The sequence below is a fragment of the Ahaetulla prasina genome, chromosome 5 (assembly GCF_028640845.1).
Source record: "Ahaetulla prasina isolate Xishuangbanna chromosome 5, ASM2864084v1, whole genome shotgun sequence".
In the NCBI taxonomy this organism is placed as follows: Eukaryota; Metazoa; Chordata; class Lepidosauria; order Squamata; family Colubridae; genus Ahaetulla; species Ahaetulla prasina.
The window spans coordinates 22,907,879-22,927,883 of record NC_080543.1 but is presented as its reverse complement, the minus strand read 5'-3'; the positions used below and the strand labels follow the sequence as shown (position 1 = coordinate 22,927,883).

General features: G+C 39.2%; 1 protein-coding gene across 3 annotated transcripts in view; it reads left to right on the top strand.

Moving 5' to 3' along the window:
- The window catches only part of CWF19L2 (CWF19 like cell cycle control factor 2), a 92,906-nt gene that overhangs the window by 52,620 nt on the left and 20,281 nt on the right, over positions 1-20,005 (top strand). For all 3 annotated transcript variants that reach the window (XM_058185416.1, XM_058185417.1, XM_058185415.1), the window contains 2 exons: positions 996-1,133; positions 19,403-19,615. In XM_058185416.1, coding sequence (XP_058041399.1) covers positions 996-1,133; positions 19,403-19,615 — 351 coding nt within the window. The remainder of the gene's footprint in view (positions 1-995; positions 1,134-19,402; positions 19,616-20,005) is intronic.

Below are 20,005 nucleotides of genomic sequence, written 5' to 3'. Positions count from 1 at the left end.
TAGTGACCTTGAAGTTCATATACCATAAAAAGCAAAATCTTAGCAATTTCTAAAATATCATCAAACTTTCCTTTGTCTCTTTTATTTATTATGACTTTGTTGAATAGTAGAGCTCATATAAGCTCATCAATAAGGGGAATGAAGACTTTATCTGTTTTCCTCTAGGAACTTTCCAAAGGTTCAAGATTTGAAGTGTCTGTTTCAAACTTTAAACACTTTCTTGAGTTGTTTTGGGAAGGAACAAGGTATTTCAAATGATTGGAACACTCCATTTTGAATAGAAATGCTTTATACATCCCTGGTTTTTTTTTCCCTTTGAAGGAATGATGCATTTGTAAATATGTTCTAAGAAAAAATATCTTTAAGATGTTTTTCTATAATTTTGAACAGCTTTTTCCAGATGCCCATTTTGTTGATTATACCAAATATAAAGTTACGTTTTATACTCCAAGTGTTCTATCAATTTACATTTTGTTGAAACTGATTTTCTGAACAGGAAGTCCTTAATTTATGATCATAGTGAGATCAGAAAATTCATTATTAAACAGCATGATAGTTAAGTGAGGTATCATGTGACTACTCCCAATTCTATGAGTTTTTCCCCCTTTGGTTATTACCCATGATCATTAACTGAGACATTTTCTGCTGGCTTCCCAATTGACTTTGCTAATTGGAAAATGGCTGGGAAGGTTGCAAATTACAATCATGTTATCACAGGATGCTGCAATCATTGTAAAAGTGATCCAGTTGCCAAGTGCTTAAATCAAGATCATGTGAAGGTGTAGCAATAGTCATAACTTCGAGGATGGGTTGTAAATCAATTTTTTCAGCACCATCATACTACTGATTACCATTAAACGAATGATCATAAGTCAAAGACTAACCATAATTTCTGAGATTGTGGTAGCATGATTCATAACATTTTTCATGCGTTTGTTTTAAAATAAGTTCACAATCATATCAACAATCTTGATTTTTTTTATATTGATTATTAGATACCTACTCATGTGGATAAGGAAAGAATCCGATATTTTCAAGATGATGATAATTTGGATCTGAAGGATTTGATCAGGAATGAAAAGATGAGTACATCAGAGGATCAAAATAAGCTTTTCATGAGAATGGCATCAAAGGTAAGACTTGACAGTTTGAATTCTTACTAAAAATTAAAAGTACATTTTTCGATATTTTAATTTTTTAAAGTACTATTTCATATATTCTAAGATGTCTTTAAACTTACGTTAGAATTTAATTTTGAGGAAATTAGCTAAGTAGTGTAATATTTTAGATAACAGAGCTTTGGTAAGGACATTTCATTTTTAAGAACAAGAATATCAATTGCTTGTTTTCTTCTGTGGCATTTATATTCCTTATGTCTACAAATTTTAGTTTTCAATAGATTTATAATAGGATCGTAAAATTTCAATGCTACAGTGCAGTTTTAAAGTAACAAACCCTGTTGCTATACAATTAAGATTGTTAATACTAATTTACAGATTACAGATAAAATCAAATTTATATGCATAAATCTCCTCAGCAGTTGTATGATTTGTCAAAATGGTGAAATCTGCATTGTGATGTCATTATACAAGCTTCATCCCTTAGGTATTTGTGTGCAATTTTCCAACATAAATACAAAGGAGATGTGTCTCAACAGTTGTTGTATCTTTATCTATCTTTGCCTTATACTTTCTTATTGCTTCCTTTTTATTTCCTGCTTTGAGCTTTGTTATTGTTGAAACAGCTGTCATGATTTTTTATGAGTTCCAATGTTTTGATGAAAAATCAATATTAGTCTTTCAATTAGGTGTTTCCTTTTGGTTACTCCAGCCTAGTTTCTCAAGTGTAATTTGCAACTAGATGTGTCAACTTGGGCACTCATAGCTTCTCTTGCCTGTTTATAATGATAATTAAAAGAAAAGGATTGAAGCCACATCTTGTGTTGAAAAGGGGGAACTTTCTTTTGCGATAAACATGCAGCTTAAATGTTTTCTAATAGCTTATGTGTGCCCTCGATAATGTTGGTTTAATTTATATGTACGCTGTTCTATTTCTGAAGACTCTTAAGGAGACTTCAGAAAAGATTAAAGATACTGAACAATGATATTGAGATTCTCTCTTGGTCTAACATCAGTACAATTTGATTGGTAGAACATGACCTTCTTCCCTCCTTTGACACCATCCGTTGAGTGAATGCTCTCCCACACTAGTCTGCACCTTTCTTCAGCACACCTTTCTGAATTGTGAAGACTGCTCCACTTCAGCAGTCTTCCCCTTGAACCAACACTCCTAATGTACATCGGAACTGCAAAGCCCATTTCAATCTCCAGACAACATTGCCCTTTAATAAAATAACACATTTTTCAAAAGCCAATGTTCAACCTATATCCATCTTAGGTTACCAGCCATTTCACCTCTTCCCTCTAAGATATACTTCCTCTTCCCAATACTCCTCCTAGTTTTTAAGATTCCATCATCCCTTTCTAACGCCTTTCTCTTTCCCATGAGGCGATTTCCTTATGGGAAACTAAACCAAACTCCTATTCCCTAATTCTGTTATCCGCTTGCTAGAATACAGTGTGTGTTGGGATATCTGAGCTGCCTTTGTATCTCTGACAGATTCACAGAAAGGCATGGCCTTTTGTTAACTGTCACCGTGTGATTCCCCACCACCCAAGTCTTGTGCATTTCCATTTGCTGTTCTGCCGAAAGCAAAGCAAATGGAAATTGAATTCCTGTTTTTTCCAGGTTTGCTGTTGTAAATCAATGGTCTGAGTTCCTTGGGTGATGGGGACCATTGAAAGTAATTTGGCCATATGTGGGCTACAGGTTTTCCATCTCACTTTAAAAGAACCATTTTGTTTTTATGAAAGAGATCAGTCTGAGAAGTAATTTTTTCACTAGTCTTTTTTTTTTTTTTACAATTTAGGAATGGATATAATTTTACATTTAGCTGAATAATTGAAAGAAGGTTAAAAATTTTGAACCCTGTAAAAACCATTAAGCCTTCTTAATCCTTACAACAGTTTAGAGAGAGATGATTAACCCAAAGACTCAGAGTAGGCTTTTTTTGTATAAAGAATTGAAGCCAGTTTCATAGAGTGGCCCCAATATTTTATGCTATAAAGTGGATTGACTTTTAGTATGCGCACAAGGGGAGAGGGAGGGAGGGAAGGAGGGAGAGAGAGAGAGAGAGAGAGAGAGAGAGAGAGAGAGAGAGAATAATAGATAAAATCTGTATTCAGATTTTAAAGAGTGAAGATATTAATTGAAGGGATTTTTGCTTCTAATTTTTTCCTCATTTTTATTAATAATATCTACAGATCAGGATGACTTATTGCTTGATACCTTCATTTGAGGAAGAAATAAAAAATATATTTGTTGATATAAAAGATTAAAATTATTAAAACCGGAAAATAATATTTTGCCGAGATCCTGAGAAAAGTGATTCTTCAAACACAGAAAAGGATGTTAGAATAAAAATAGCAAGGGCGCATAGGAAAATAATCTTAAAATAATTAGGTCTAAATAAAAAAATGAAATGGTAACAGCAAGCAAGCTTGTTTGTGTATTTTTTTTCTCCTCACCACACCAGGACTGTGCCACTAGCCAAGGCCATTTTTGTGTTGGAAATCATCACAAATTTTTAAAATGCTAAATCTCCCCAAACTTATCAATTAATAATAATTTTAGTTTTTCTGCCCTCAGGGAAATTTTACTTGTCTTTCCAGAAACTCTGCCATGGAACTATTTGAAAACCTTAGTTGGTAGGAGCCACTGGCCATATCTATTAGGAACAGTTAAGAATAGATTTTCTTTGCATAATGAATCTGAACATTGGAATGATGGACAATTGTCCAACGGGAAGGTTTACCTGTAATTATTTAACAGCTTATTTAGAAAGAATAAAAGTAAAATACGATTATCCCCATCATCCAATTTGCTATTTTTATATAATAGAAGAATTTTACCCATTTCTGGCTTCCTTCAGGTTTTTTAATTTTTGTGAAGTTGCATACTGGCCATTGCACATTTTGTGATTTCAGTTATTCTTTCTTTTTAAACATTAAATCACCACTGGCTATAGGTTTTCTTTTGGAAATATTTTCCAGTAGCACTTTTAACTACATTTTGTATGGGAATGATATATTTCAATTCTGTCAACTGAATTATTAGCCCTCTAAAATAGTCTTTTCTAAGACATCTATAGTAAACCCTCCAAAATAATTGATTTTTTTCAATCTATTTCTTAACAGTAATTCAGCAACTAAGAAGGAACAAAGATGTCTGATAGAAATCAATAAAGTTTAACCACATAATCTAGTCTTTTGATTATTGGTTTCATTTCATTTCTGCAAAGATACTGATTTTATATATTTGTGTGACAAACTCATTTATTAATATTGAGGTTCATTTAATAATACTGATGTCCCATGTAGAAAATTTATTCTGCTTCTATTGTGTGAGAGGAGTGAAATTAAATTGAAATAGTTTTGTTTCTTTAAAAGAACTCCTGTAGATTTATTCTGTACAACACAGTATCACCTGAGTGCTTTATAAATAGTTTAGTAATATCTGTTTTCTTTCTTCTAATGGTAATTTGGATCCAACAGTTTGTAGATGATCATCATGCAAAATAATCTAATAGCAATCTAATAATTCACTGAATTCAATGGAACAATCTAATAGCAATCTAATAATTCACTGAATTCAATGGAACAAATTGTTGGTGGATATTCTACATTCAAAGTCAGGTTCATAGAGATATGATAGGATTTAAACTAATAAAAACATTTGAGTAATGAAATCTAAGCAATATTTAATTAATTAAGATACAGATTCTCTTCTATTAATGTGAATGAAATAACATTAAATGCATTTAAACTTCTTTTTTTGCATTTGTAGTCCATTTGTCTAAAAATCTTTTCTGTTCACATATGTTCTATTTTCTGTAATATATTTGGAATCTAACATTCTTGGAATATATATTCTACCATTGAGATTGGATGATGTCAGTGTTGCCATGGCAATTTAAAATCGTATTGATGCAGTTTAAACAATCTGTACACCTTTTTTGTTCTGGCAGTTTTTCACGGCAGCTGTAACTCTTGCATTCATGTGGAAGGGGCATCTTGAATTGGTATTGCATTAGCGTTATTACCAGAACAAATTTTTAGTTCACTAGATGAATACAAGCAAGAACAGAAACAGCCCACAGGAGTTGATTAGGAACTAGTTTTTTAAAAATGCTAATAAATTTAGAGTCAAATATAAGTAGTCCTTAAATTATGACATAGAATAGAAGAGAATTTTTTTAGTGGCCAAGTGTGATTGGACACACAAAGAATTTGTCTTGGTGCATATGCTCTCAGGGTACATAAAAGAAAGATACTTCATCAAAGTACAACACTTACAACACTTAATGATAGTCATAGGGTACAAATTTAACACTTAATGATACAACACTTAATGATAGCCATAGGGTACAAATAAGCAATCAGGAAACAATATCAATATATTGGAACGATGAGAAGATTAATAGTAGTGCAGATTTAGTAAATAGTTTGAGAGCGTTGAGACAATTATTTGTTTAGCAGAGTGATGGTGTTCGGGAAAAACTGTTCTTGTATCTAGCTATCTTGATGTGTAGTGCTCTATAGTGTCATTTTGAGGGTAGGAGTTGAAACAGTTTATGTCCTGGATGTGAGGGGTCTGTAAATATTTTCACAGCCCTCTTTTTGACTCCTGCAGTATATAGGTCCACAATGGAATGCAGGTTGGTAGCCATTGTTTTTTCTGCAGTTCTAATTATCCTCTGAAGTCTGTGTCTGTCTTGTTGGGTTGCAGAACCAAACCAGACAGTTATAGAGGTGCAGATGACAGACTCAATAATTCATCTGTAGAACTATATCAGCAGCTCCTTGGACAGTTTGAGCTTTCTGAGTTGGCACAGAAAGAACATTCTTTGTTGTCCTTTTTTGATGATGTTTTTGATGTGTTAGCTGTCCATTTTAGATCTTGTAATATGGTAGAAATTAAAAATTTGAAGGTTTCTACTGTTGATACTGTGTTGTCTAGTATTGTGAGAGGTGCAAGTATGGAAGGGTTTCTCCTAAAGTCTACCACCATTTCTACGGTTTTGAGTGTGTTCAGTTCCAGATTGTTCCAGTTGCACCATGAGGCTAGTTATCAGTTGGGATCAGAACATTCAACACTAAGCTATGTGGTTATGAAGCTCAATATGATGTGACTTCATCGCTTAGCTGTGGCAATCCTGGCAGTCCCTGTTACCATCATTAACAGAATCAATTGGTTGCTAGCTAAGCACCCAACCTGATCCAAGCCATTTCCAGCTTGGTCTCTCTTAGGCCTGACCCTCATTTCTTCTAAGATAAGACACTGCCTCCCCTTCAATTCCATAACCGCCTATTCCCTGCATTCACTGCCCTTTTCACTGCCCTGCACCCTGCCTCGTGGGCACCAAGCAGCCCCAGAACCATGCAGCTGTAGGGCTGCTTTCCCTGCTGTAGCTCAAGGGTTCATTCCTTGGTGTGTTATGTTTCTGGGGCTACATGAAGTTCTTGAACTCCGTACAGCAGCGCCATGTGAAACTGCAGCCATGCCAGTCCTTCCAGTGACACAAGGTTATGGTCGCCCCTGCGCTCCAGAGCTCATACCCTGTGTGCGCCACATCCCAGCTGACCTTCACCATCTTTTTACAAAGGCCTTCTACTGTGCTCAGTCTGGCCCTTTGCAAATCTTCCTCAGATCTAATGAGAAAATTTCTGGGAAGAAAGCCCTGCATAGTCAGGAGCTACATTGCCACAAAAGCAAAGAAATAAAAATATAGCAAAAATATAGCTGGGGGCATGAAGGGAAGGAAGCCAAAAGAGCAGAGATGGGGAGGGGGGAGATAGGCCAATAGGGGAAGTTGAAGAGCTCCCATAGTTTTAACTTTGGCGAAGCTTCCAAGTGTCCAAACTTTGATCACATGACCAGGGGTGCCTGCAGTGGCCGTAACTTCAGGGGGCTGAGCATAAGTAGAGGTAGTCCTCGATTTAACAACAGTTCATTTAGTGACAGTTCAAAGTTACAACGGCACTGAAAAATGTGACTTATGATCATTTGTTCACAGTTACGGCCTTTGTGGCATCCCTGTGATCATGTGATCAAAATTCAGATGCTTGGCAACTGGTTCATTTTCATGACCATTGCTGTGTCCCAAGGTGATGTGATCACTTTTTTGTAACTTTCTGACAATGGGGAAGCCAGATTCACTTAATAACCCTGTTACTAACTTACCAAATGCCGTGATTCACTTAACAATTGCGGCAAGAAATGTTGTAAAACGGGGCAAAGCTCACTTAACAAATGTTTCACTTAACAACATAAATTTTGGGCTCAATTGTGATCGTAAGTCAAGGACTACCCGCACCATTCTTTCAGCACCACCAAAACTTCCAATGTTGCTGAACAAATGGTTGTTAAGCAAAGACTAACTGTACTCAAGCTTAGGTTGTGGCAGGATTTTGATTGTAGAGTTTTGTTGACTGTTCCGTTTTCTCTTTTGAAACACTTTGCCAAAGTAGACATTTTAGTAGTGCTCTTTCATCCCCTGTTATCATAATTGATCTTGGCCTTTGCAAGGCAATTGCTGGTCGCTCAAGTCCTTCTTCTCCATCCACCTCCAATGATAGCAGTTCCTTAAACAATGGACAAAAAGCTCAAATAATGATTTACTGGAAATTCAGAGTGGAATTCTTCAGCTTCGGATACTCTCACAAAGTGAAATGTGATCTATAAAAGTTTAGGCCAAGTGTTCTCAACACCTTTGGACCAGTGAGCAGATTTGACATTTTGACAGTTGACACTGTCTCGAAATGGGTGCTTGCAGAATGTGACCTTGAAGCACTGAGCTAAAGTCATTTTCCCTTTTTTCCTCCTAACAATTCCTCAGCTACAGAAATGGGCCCCAAAGTCTTTGATAGACATGCATGGTGTGCTTGAGGTTTTTTTTTCTTTTTGTTTCAGCATGTTAGCTTCCCATTTTTTATTTTTAATTTAAAAAACACCTAAACAAATATAATTAAATAGAGTAGGGATTTGGGCAGACATCTAAGTACTTTTTTGGCAAGCACGTTGTCATCCTAGGCTTATTCCATAATATATTTATTTTGGTTTTCCTTAAAATGCCATAGAACTGTTTGTTCTTCTCATTGCAATAAATTAATAGGACTGTCATTTTGCTAGTCATTTCTTTATGCTATATATCAACATACTTTTAAATGGTTGATTTTTTTAAAAAAAACCCGAGAACCCTCTCCTTTTTTCATGAAGTGAGGTGAAAAAGGGTCCAGCCCCTTTTTTTAAATAGAACATCTAGTTAACATAATATAACACATATCAGAGATAGTTGTGTGTCAGGCTTGTAACAGGGAGTAACCTTGTCTTTATAGTGGGAAGGGTGGGTGAGACTAAAATGGATTAGCTTATTGTTTTGCTAAGTGTTAGGGTAGTGTTCAGGTGTCCAAGCAATTTGCTTTTTTGGATCCAGTGACAATAGCAATAGCGCTTAGTGCTATTGTGCTTTACAGCCCTCTGTAAGCGGTTTACAGAGTCAGCATATTGCCCCCAAACAATTACCGGCCTCAGAAGGATGGAAGGCTCAGTCAACCTTCAGCTGGTGAGATTCAAACTGCCAAATTTCTGGCAGCCAGCAGTCAGCAGAAGTAGCTTGCAGTACTGCATTCTAACCACTGCGCCACCATGGCTCATGAACATTTCAGTAAATAAAGGGATTCTAAGCTTTATTATTAGCTCAAACAAACATATTTAAAAAATGTAACATAAAAAACATAAATACAAAGCAAGATAATACTCAAAACTCTTACAGGCTGCCAGGGAGATTCTTAATAATGACAGCTGAGATATCTCTAGACTCTCAGTTTCCACAATACCTAGTGGTAGGTTCCATGCACAAAAAATGACATCCAGAGGTGGGCGTCACATACTGTAACAACCGGTTCGGCCAGAACCTAAAATTGAGTGCGCGTACCTTCCGTGCATGCGCGCAGCATTGAAAAAAATGGCGATTATATAGGACGGGATAGTGCCAGGGAGGGTGGGTGGGCTGATACGGCAGCAGCCCACCTCTGATGACATCCTTCAGTTTTTATCCAAATGTGGCAACTTTATTTTACGGTCCTCGCTACGGTCATGAGACTGGCTGGCACATGACTCTGGAATGAGAACCAAAAATCTGAGAGTTTCGCAATGGGAAAAGTTTTGAAGCTACTTATGATTCCCTCCCACTCCCTTCTTTGTTCAGCAAGCAAGAGGAAAAAACGAGCACGCTAGCTCAAAATGAGCTCTTAAACTTCTAGACTTTTCTTTATATAAAGGAGAACTCAAAATACATCACTAAACTTCTTGAAATAACAATGGCTCTTCCACATTCCCACTAGATTTATCTCAGCTTTAGGGTGACCTCTTTTGTTTTGGGAAATCTCTGGAGATATTTTTCAGCACCGTGTACTATGATGTATATATAGAATTCCGCATATAATTGCATTATTGACTGTAGAAAGGTAATCCAGAGTTTTCAAAGCTTTGTCTCTGGCAGATGTAATTGCTGCAGTAGAAAATCAGTCATAGTCCGACACTGTGTTTTTCAGTGTGCACATGTGTCATTTGGAAATTCAAATATAGTTTATGATTGATGGAAAGTCCTCACTTTTGATTTTTGACTTGCTTGTGTCTGTTCTGAAAACAGACATTGCTTATAGACAGGTCTCAACAGGTCTAGAATTTGCTTTCTGGTGTTATCTGGTGCTTCGAAATAATAAACAGTAATGGGCAAGTGAAAAATCTAAGAAAATGAAATGTACTTTCAATTCTCACCCCTTTGAACTATTTCCTCTCCAGAATGCAAAACTCTTCCTCCTACATAATTATTTTCAAAACCCAATAAACATAGAAGAAAATATAAGTCAACATGACATAATTAGAATCTTATTATTGCATATAGTGGAGAAATATATTTGCAACTGAAGGGAAGTCTAATGGGTATTATTGATTTTGGTTTTTTACTCGATTTATATCTTGTACATGCGTATATGTATTTGTGTTTGTATGTGTGTGTTTTTTCTCCTAGCTGAACATCTCAAGAACTTCACTCTCTCCTCATAGGGCACTTTCTTAAGTGTCTGTATCATCCTAATCAACCTCTTCTGAAACCAGTCTAGACGGCCAATATTCTGGAAATGAAGTACATAGTATAAAGTCCAAGTGTGATTGTATCAGTGCAGTGCAGACTTCACATGTCTGTTACCATGCTTCTTCTAATGCATCCCAGATCATATTAGTCCTTCTGACAGCCACCTCACAGCGCTGGTTCACGTTCATTTTGGAGTCACTGACCGCGCTCAGGTCATTCTGTGAGATAGTGTTTCCAAGCCATGCATCTGCCCTGCAATCTGTAAGATGCTGGAAAGAAATGGAATAAAAGAAAATAAACAACATTCTCTGACACAAAATTAAAACCTGGTGAAAAGGCAATGCAGCTTGAGAGTCGTCCAAAGAGTTTTCTCCAGGGCTATTTCCTAACAATAAGGGTGGAAATAATTTTATGGGTGACTTTGTTGAGATTTTTCTTCCTTCAAATATAAACATAGTATTGAATTGCACAAATCCTCCCCTGAGATATGAACCACTGTGATGTTACTGGGCTTGTGAATTTCTGGGAAACACACAATTCTTTATGTTAGCCATCTTTTCATATTTCCTGTATATGGATGATTGTGAATGAATGCGGTTTGAAAAGATACAAGTTTTTTAAAAAAAAGAAATCTATCATTTTAAGTGAATACTGGATAATTTAAGGGAAATGAAAAGGGATGACATCCTCTTAAAGATCTGAAAAATAATACTGTCAATTAATAGTAATAGATAGTATAGTTTAATAGTAACAAAAGCAAGCTGGTGTGAAATAAACAGTAAACTTATTTTGTCTCAAAAATTAAACCCACATATCATTACAGACTTATTAAAACATGTTTTTGGGTTATTTTTCCAGCTATAGATGATGTTGGTAAAGGAAAAACAAACAAACCCTGATGTTAGTGATAGATGAAGTGTTGCCTGGTTGACTTATCCTGTAACATGATTTCTTCATAATCTTTGCTTTAAAACTAAAACTTAAAATTCTATGTTAAGAAAGTTTGAATTCTTTATAAATTTCTTTATAAACTAGTAGATAGTATATACATCCAGTGGGGCTGGATGAATCAAAAGTTGGAATTAAGATTGCCGGGAAAAATATCAGATATTATTATTATTATTATTATTATTATTATTATTATTATTATTATTATTATTATTATTATTATTATTATTATTATTATTATTTATTGGATTTCTAGACCGCCCTTCTCCCGAAGGACTCAGGGCGGTGTACAGCCAGGATAAAACATAAACAATGTACAATTAAAAACTGAATTAAGAAACTTATTATACAATTGGCCGAAACATTAAAATATTTAAAATCTAAAAACCCAATTTAAAACATAAATAGAATTTAAAAATTTAAGCAGTTTAAGAAAAACTTAAGCCAGCCCCACGCGAATAAATAAATGCATTTTCAATTCGCGGTGAAAGGTCCGAAGGTCAGGTATTTGGCGTAAACCAGGGGGAAGTTCATTCCAGAGAGTAGGAGCCCCCACAGAGAAGGATCTTCCCCTGGGGGCCGCCAGCCAACATTGTTTGGCGGACGGCACCCTGAGAAGACCCTCTCTGTGTGAGCGTACGGGTCGGTGGGAGGCAGAGGTAACAGTAGGCGGTCCCGTAAGTACCCAGGCCCCAAGCCATGGAGCGCTTTGAAGGTGGTAACCAAAACCTTGAAATGCACCCGAAAGGCAACAGGTAGCCAGTGCAGTCTGCGCAGGAGAGGTGTTACATGGGAGCTATGTGGAACTCCCTCTATCACCCGCGCAGCTGCATTCTGGACCAACTGAAGCCTCCGAGTGCACCTCAAGGGGAGCCCCATGTAGAGAGCATTGCAATAATCCAGGCGAGAGGTAACGAGAGCATTAGTGACTGTGCATAAGGCATCCCGATCGAGGAAGGGGTGCAACTGGCGAACCAGGCGGACCTGGTGAAAGGCTCTCCTGGAGAAGGCTGTCAAATGATCTTCAAATGACAGCCGTGCATCCAGGAGAACACCCAAGTTGCGCACCCTTTCCCTTGGGGCCAATAACTCGCCCCCGACAGTCAGCTGCAGCTGCAGCTGACCGTATCGGGGTGCCGGCATCCACAGCCACTCCGTCTTGGAGGGATTGAGCTTGAGCCTGTTCCTCCCCATCCAGACCCGTACGGCTTCCAAACACCGGAACAGCACTTCGACAGCTTCGTTGGGGTGGCCCGGGGTGGAAAAGTACAGCTGAGTGTCGTCAGCGTACAGCTGATATCTCACCCCGAAGCCACTGATGATCTCACCCAATGGCTTCATATAGATGTTGAACAGAAGGGGCGAGAGAATCGACCCCTGCGGCACCCCACAAGTAAGGTGGCTCGCGGTCAACCTCTGCCCCCCCGTCAACACCGTCTGCGACCGGTCAGAGAGATAGGAGGAGAACCACCAATAAACGGTGCCTCCCACTCCCAACCCCCCCAACCGGCACAGCAGGATACCATGGTCGATGGTATCAAAAGCCGCTGTGAGGTCTAACAGGACCAGAGCAGAGGAATAACCCCTGTCTCTGGCCCTCCAGAGATCATCCACCAATGCGACCAAAGCTGTCTCCGTGCTATATCCGGGTCGGAAACCGGACTGGAACGGGTCTAGATAGACAGCTTCATCCAGGTATTGGGGTAGCTGCCGTGCCACAGCACTCTCTACAACCTTCGCAATAAAGCGAAGGTTGGAGACCGGACGGTAATTACCTAAAATAGCTGGGTCCAGGGAAGGCTTCTTGAGGAGGGGTCTCACCACCGCCTCCTTCAAGGCGGCAGGGAAAACCCCCTCCAACAGAGAAGCGTTGATAATCCCCTGGAGCCAGCCTCGTGTCACTTCCTGTGAGGCCAGCACCAACCAGGAAGGGCACAGGTCCAGTAAACATGTAGTGGCGTGCAGCCTCCCCAACAACCTGTCCACGTCCTCGGGAGCCACAGGGTCAAACTCATCCCAAACAATCTCAACAAGACGCGACTCCGCCCTCTCACCCGGATCATCCCAATTTCGGTCCAAGCCATCCCGGAGCTGAACGATTTTATCGTATAGATAACCACTAAACTCCTCGGCACGTCCCTGCAACGGGTCATCCCGCACCTCCTGATGTAGGAGAGAGCGGGTCACCCGAAACATGGCGGCCGGGCGGTTATCTGCCGATGCAATGAGGGTGGAAGCGTAGGAACTAGGTAGGTCTTAGAATGAGACCTAACTAGTGTTCGGTCAGCTTCGGAACGGCTGGACCTCCAAACACTCTCTAGGCGTCTTCTCCGGCATTTCATCTCCCTCAGCCCCTCGGAAAACCAGGGGGCCGGCCGAGATCTACGCCAGGTCAGAGGCCGCAAGGGCACGACACGGTCCAAAGCTCCAGCCGCGGCCCGTTCCCAGGCCACAACTAGTTCTTCAGCCGTGCCATGGGCCAGGTCCTCAGGAAACGGCCCAAGCTCCATCAGGAACCTCTCCGGGTCCATCAGGCACCTGGGACGGAACCAACGTATTGGTTCCATCTCCCTGCGGTGATGGGTAGCGGTCCGAAAGTCCAGGCGAAGGAGAAAATGATCTGACCATGACACCGGTTCTGTTTCTAAATCATCTAATTCCATATCAATATGCAGATGATACCACTGTAATGGCAGTAAGCGAAGAGGAACTAAAAAGCCTCTTGATGCGGGTGAAGGAGGAGAGTGCAAAAGTTGGTTTGAAACTTAACATTAAGAAAACTAAGATCATGGCATCCGGCCCTCTCAATTCCTGGCAGATAGGGAACAAATGGAGGTAGTGACAGATTTTATTTTCCTGGGCTCCAAGTTCACCGCAGATGGGGACTGCAGCCAAGAAATTAAAAGATGCTTGCTCCTGGGGAGGAAAGCTATGGCAAATTTAGACAGCGTACTAAAAAGCAGACATTATTCTACCAACAAAAGTGCATATAGTCAAGGCTATGGTTTTCCCAGTTGCAATGTATGGCTGTGAAAGTTGGACCATAAGAAAGGCTGAGTGCCAAAGAAATGAGGCCTTTGAACTCTGGTGCTGGAGAAGACTCCTGCGAGTCCCTTGGACTGCAAGGCGAACAAACAAGTCGGTCCTAGAGGAGATCAAGCCTGACTGCTCTTTAGAAGGGCAGATCCTGATGATGAAAGTCAAATACTTTGGCCACCTAATGAGAAGGAAGGCCTCACTGGAGAAGAGCCTAATGCTGGGAAAGATTGAGGGCAAAAGAAGAAGGGGACGACAGAACGAGGTGGCTGGATGGAGTCACTGAAGCAGTAGGCATGAGCTTAAATGGACTCCAGAGGATGGTAGAGGACAGGAAGGCCTGGAAGAACGTTGTCCATGGGGTCGCAATGGGTCGGACATGACTTTGCAACTAACAACAACAATATTATATATGCTTAGTTTGCATGATTTATTATGGTTGTATGGAACATAGAGAGTAACACTGCCTCAAGTCTGTATCAGTGAGACAGAAGAAGCCAAGCACACTATATGGTACAATCATAAATAGCATATCTGGGCACAGCAAGACCTCATCTATAAAATAATGTCGAATTTATATCCAACATTTCACCCTAGAAAGGATCTGTATGGTGCTAAGAGTTGACACTGATTTGATGGCAAACATCAAGTGATCTTGTGAAAAAAGGAGGCATTTGCAATCTGTATACATACTCAGTGAGTCTTCATTGGGAATTTTCCACCGCATATGTTCCTTAAGACATGTCAGATATATTCTCCTAGTGGATAATGAGCCTCTGAGAATTAGATCTGAGCCTTTGGAATCAGCACTTTTCCTATAATTGGGCTCCATTAATGGAGAAGCTTTGTCCTGTTCTTATCCAGGCTTCAGTACTGTAACTTGGAAATAAGAACATGACAACCTATTGAGCATGGTTTCTATAGAAACCCAGGTAGATAGAACAGTAACTTTTAATAAAGATAGTTTACATTAAAAAATAACAACGAAGAGCAGGGTGAAAAGAATATAAGGGTGGAGAGGGGACATGGTACATGGTGTAAAAAAAAAATTGAGACATTTTCTTTTTCTTCCATAATAGGATGTCATTAAAATGATGGTAGTAATTTGGACAGTCTTTAAAGGGATTAAAGAAATTCATAAAGGATAAAATAGTTGGAGGCTATTAACTGTAATGCCTCTTTATATCTATTACTGTGATATTACAGTTTATTACACATCCTCATTGGACTTCCTATAGGTATCTGTTTAGCTGCCATAAAAAGGAAGTGCTATTCTGTGCCTATATTTTAATCCAGCAGGAATCAACACTGAAGACAACAAACAAATAAACAAACACAACAAAACCCGCATTTCTGAAATCTGAAAGGCACAAAAAAGTCAAATAAACAGAAAACGAAGCAAAAACACAATGCATAGACAAGACAACCCAGATTTAAAACCTACTCTCTTCTTTTGTATGGTACTTTAAAATAATTTATAAGATAGGTTAATTTAAAGTTCAGTGTGTTGTTTGGATTAATTAGTACAAGGAAAAGATACAGAAATTACTCTGTATGATATATTGTCAAGACTTTAAAATTGTTGTATATTAACTTTCAGTGTCACTGAGTATTCGGCTGTCAGTATACATTAGAAGATACTGACTTGTAGAACTCTAAATGACGCCAGAATTAAACTTTTAAAAAAGTGCTCCTTAAAAAAACAATCAGTTCATGAAATTATATGCTTAGCTTCATAAATGCTTCGGTTTGCCACAGAGTAACCAAAATATTTTTTGTTTTATAAAATGGCCAATTTGCTATAGTAGTTAAGGCATCATGATAGAAACTGGAAGACTATGAGTTCTAGTCCCACCTTGGGCACAAAGCCTGCTGGGTGGCCTTGGGCCAGTCACTTTGTCTCAGCCCTAGGAAGGAGGCAATGGCAAACCACTCATGAAAAACCTTGCCAAGAAAACTGCAGGGGAAAATCCAGGCAGTCTCTGAGAATTGGGCACAATAAAATGGAAGAAGATGGAAAAAAATTTAATATTTCAAGACAACTTGTCTTTTGAAAAGTTTTCTAAAGAGCATTTCTGTGGTTTCTATAGAAACTTTATGAAAATACGTTCTAATGCACACTGCAGTCTATCATATATCATGCCTTTTTCTGCTACATACTATGGATGCTATTCCGTTCATGTGTTTTTTTTAAAAAAGATGGTGAAATTTTGATCCATGATACTAGGTATTTTCATCAATAGGATTAGCTAGAGCAAAACTTTGGAAACAAAAAAGGATTATTTTTTATTCTATTTTATTTATTATTTTATTATTATTTTATTTTTTCACTCACCTTTTGGTAGTTTAAGATGGGCAGAGCACAGTGTCCATTTATGTCTTGGTTGTTGTTTCTTTTTTACTTTTAGTTATTATATGTAATCAGGTTACAAATTGTAGTTTCCATCCTCTTTTTTAAAAAAAAATGTTTAATTGTCTTCATTTTCTAGCTATTTTCTTTTTTAACTATCTCTCTTGATATGAAAAGAAAGCAGGCCATGATTTCCCAGTCCCCTCTGTCCCCTAAAACAATGGAGAGGGGGAAGGTATCCAAAATCCTAGTGGAAAATACCTCTTTGAATGGATTCCTAATGAGTGAGCGGAAAGGATCCTTCCAGTATAATATTCCATGGGAGACTTGAGATCCATTCCCCCTTTTTGTTTGATAATTACCTAGAAAATGCAGCATTTGGCTAAGGCTGTGCAAAATTAGCAACTGAGTCCCATGTTTGCAATTCAGTAGTTGCAAAATGAAACATCTCACTTGCAGTCAGAAAGCTGCAGCTGTTTGCTCTGCTGTCTATAGAAGAGTTTTGCTAGAACACATTCCTCTTTGGACAAGACCCGGGCTAAGCTACCTGTATGGAATCAAACATAGGAACCAAAGTAAATAATCAAGACTTACTGTGGTGTTTATTAAGCAGCATATGCTGGTAGGATTCCTTCAAAAGAATATTCAGAGAGACCCCACTCAACCAAGTGATGCACTCCTATTTATACTTTTCAGAGGAGGATCCAATGCATAAGCAATAGAAGTAGGGTACTTATTTGTAAATAAAGGATCTTAAGTTACTATATGTCAGTGATGGCAAACTTTTAGACACCGAATGCCCGAACTCTGCATGTGCAGGCCCAAACTGAAAGGTGTGCACGCGAATATGCACATGCATGGATATGTGCATGCACGGGCATGCACATGCACGGATGTGATTATGTGCGGACATGCCTGCACGTACACAGCAGAGACCTGAAAACCATCTGGCTGGCGGGAGGCAGGGCATCCCAACTCCGGCAGCATGGCAAGAGGTAAGATCTTTTTCTTTCGTGAGCTTCTGTTTTGTTGTTTTCAGGGAAACAGAAGCTCACGAAAGAAAGGCCACAGAGGTCTGACCTGGGGTGACGGTGCGTGTGCCAGCAGAGAGGGCTCTGCGTGCCACCTTTGACATGTATGCCATACTTTTGCCAGCATGGCTATATGTAATTCTATACTGTTCTGTCCCCCCACCCCTCAGTCCGAGAGGCATGAGCGATGACTAACTTAGCCGGCAATTCAGTCCATGGCAGCTATCAGCTCTGGCAGCAAACAAGTGAGAGTCTGCCAAGTTTCTCTGTTATCTTTTCTTGATGCTGGCGAGTCAACTAGGAAACCAGGAACAAACAGTACTTCAGCTCAAGTTCTCTCTAAGCAGTTGATTTGTTTGCCACGGAGTAGTATAGTAGCCCCTGCTGCTTTTATACCCTGTGGGGTGTGGCTCCGTGACTCAGCACCTCCTAGGCCTGCCCACCCCTGCTTCTGTTGTTCCCGCCTCTCCTGTCTACGAAACCTAGGGTCAAACCAGGACTGATTTCCTTCAGCTGGGTCTGGGAGCATTGCCTGGGCGGGGGGAGATACAGGAGACAGAGGCCTCGTTATTTCTTCCACCTGGCCTGCCTCTGGCTCCTGGAGCTGAGCCAGGGAAGCCGGCCCTGCAGAAGGGAGCCCTGACGGCCCTTCCCCCTCACTCTCTGAGTCACTCTCTGGCAGGAGGCCACAACAGTATATATAAGCATAAGCATAAGCATGAAAATAACTATATAATATATAAGCATATATAAGAGCATAAGTATGTGATAACTATATTAATTGGATATAATGAAAGGAAACAATAGGACAGGAATGGTAGGCACGTTTGTGCTCTTATGCACGCCCCTTATAGACCTCTTAGGAATGGGGTGAGGTCAATAGTAGAGAGTTTTTGGTTAAAGCTTTGGGGATTTTGAGAAGAGACCACGGAGTCAGGGAGTGTGTTCCAAGCACTAATAACTCTGTTACAGAAGTCATATTTTCTGCAATCAAGATTGAAATGGTTAACATTGAGTTTAAATCTATTGTTTGCTCTTGTATTGTTATGATTGAAGCTGAAGTAGTCTCCAACAGGAAGGACATTGCAATAGATGATTCTATGAGTTAAACACAGGTCCTGTCGAAGGCGGCGGAGTTCTAAGTTTTCTAAACCTAGGATTTCAAGTCTGGTGGCATAAGGTATTTTGTTGTATTCAGAGGAATGGAGAACTCTTCTTGTAAAATATTTCTGGACACGTTCAATTGTATTGATGTCTGAAATGTGGTATGGGTTCCAGACAGGCGAGCTGTATTCAAGAATTGGTCTAGCAAATGTTTTATAAGCTCTGGTTAGGGTTAGGGTTACTTGCAGTCTGCATTATCCCTGATCCTCCATCTAATGCAGATTATAAGAATAAAGACGAGCTATGGACTTCATGCTAGGCAGCAACTCCCACTGATGAAAAGAAAGATGCTTTAATAAAAATGAAATGAAATTTGGTTTTTATTAGGGCTCTGCAAATATCTCCAGTGGAGCTTTACAGAGTTTACTGGTTGAAGCACACTCCTTTGAGCTTGGAAACAATGGCATCTTCCTGAAGATTCAGTATGGCTGTTCTAGGAATTTTCACATGTTGTCTTTGTATGTGAGCGCACATACAAGCTACCTCATGGCAATCCCAGAATTGTCTGAGTACTTTGAGGTTGAGCACATAGCACCACCGCACATCACAGTCCATATAGTTGTTATATTTAGAGGTAATGAGTTTCTAGAAGTCATCAAATAAATTTTATAATCCTAGTTTAGCTTTCCAGCTCACCTGATCTATCTTTTGCTTTAGTTTTCAGACAAAACTGATAGAGATTATTACACTCTGGATGACATGTTCGTTTCCCAAGCAGCAAAGAGGGAGGAAAGTGGAAAAGCAGAGGAAAGGGAGAGAAACCAAGCGATCCGTGAGCATCAACGACTTGCTGCATGCATGGAAAAATGTCCTCATTGCTTTGGTAGCTCTGAACTCCCTAAACACCTCATCATTGCAATTGGTAACAAGGTAAGGGAAGAGCATCAGTTATTTTGACATAGAAATGGACGAATTAAACGAAGGCTGTTCTCTGTGCATGATGTTATGAAATTAAAATTAAGATTGCTTCTTATGACATGAATGATTGCTTTTGAATAACCCTGGCTCTTCAATTAGGAGGAAAAAGCCACTTCAAGGATGCGGCAAATATGAGCATGACTCTGTCTTGAATGATAAACTTAATCGTCAGTACTTCAGATTTGTTGATGACCTTGCTGCAATGATACACAAGAGCTGAATATTTAGGTGGCACAGGAAGAGTAAATAATTAGGAGGCCAAAGCAGAGTTGAGTTGTAAGACGGGAAGAGTCATAGAGGAAAGGTGAAATTATAATTGGTAGAAGAAAACAAAGGCACAAA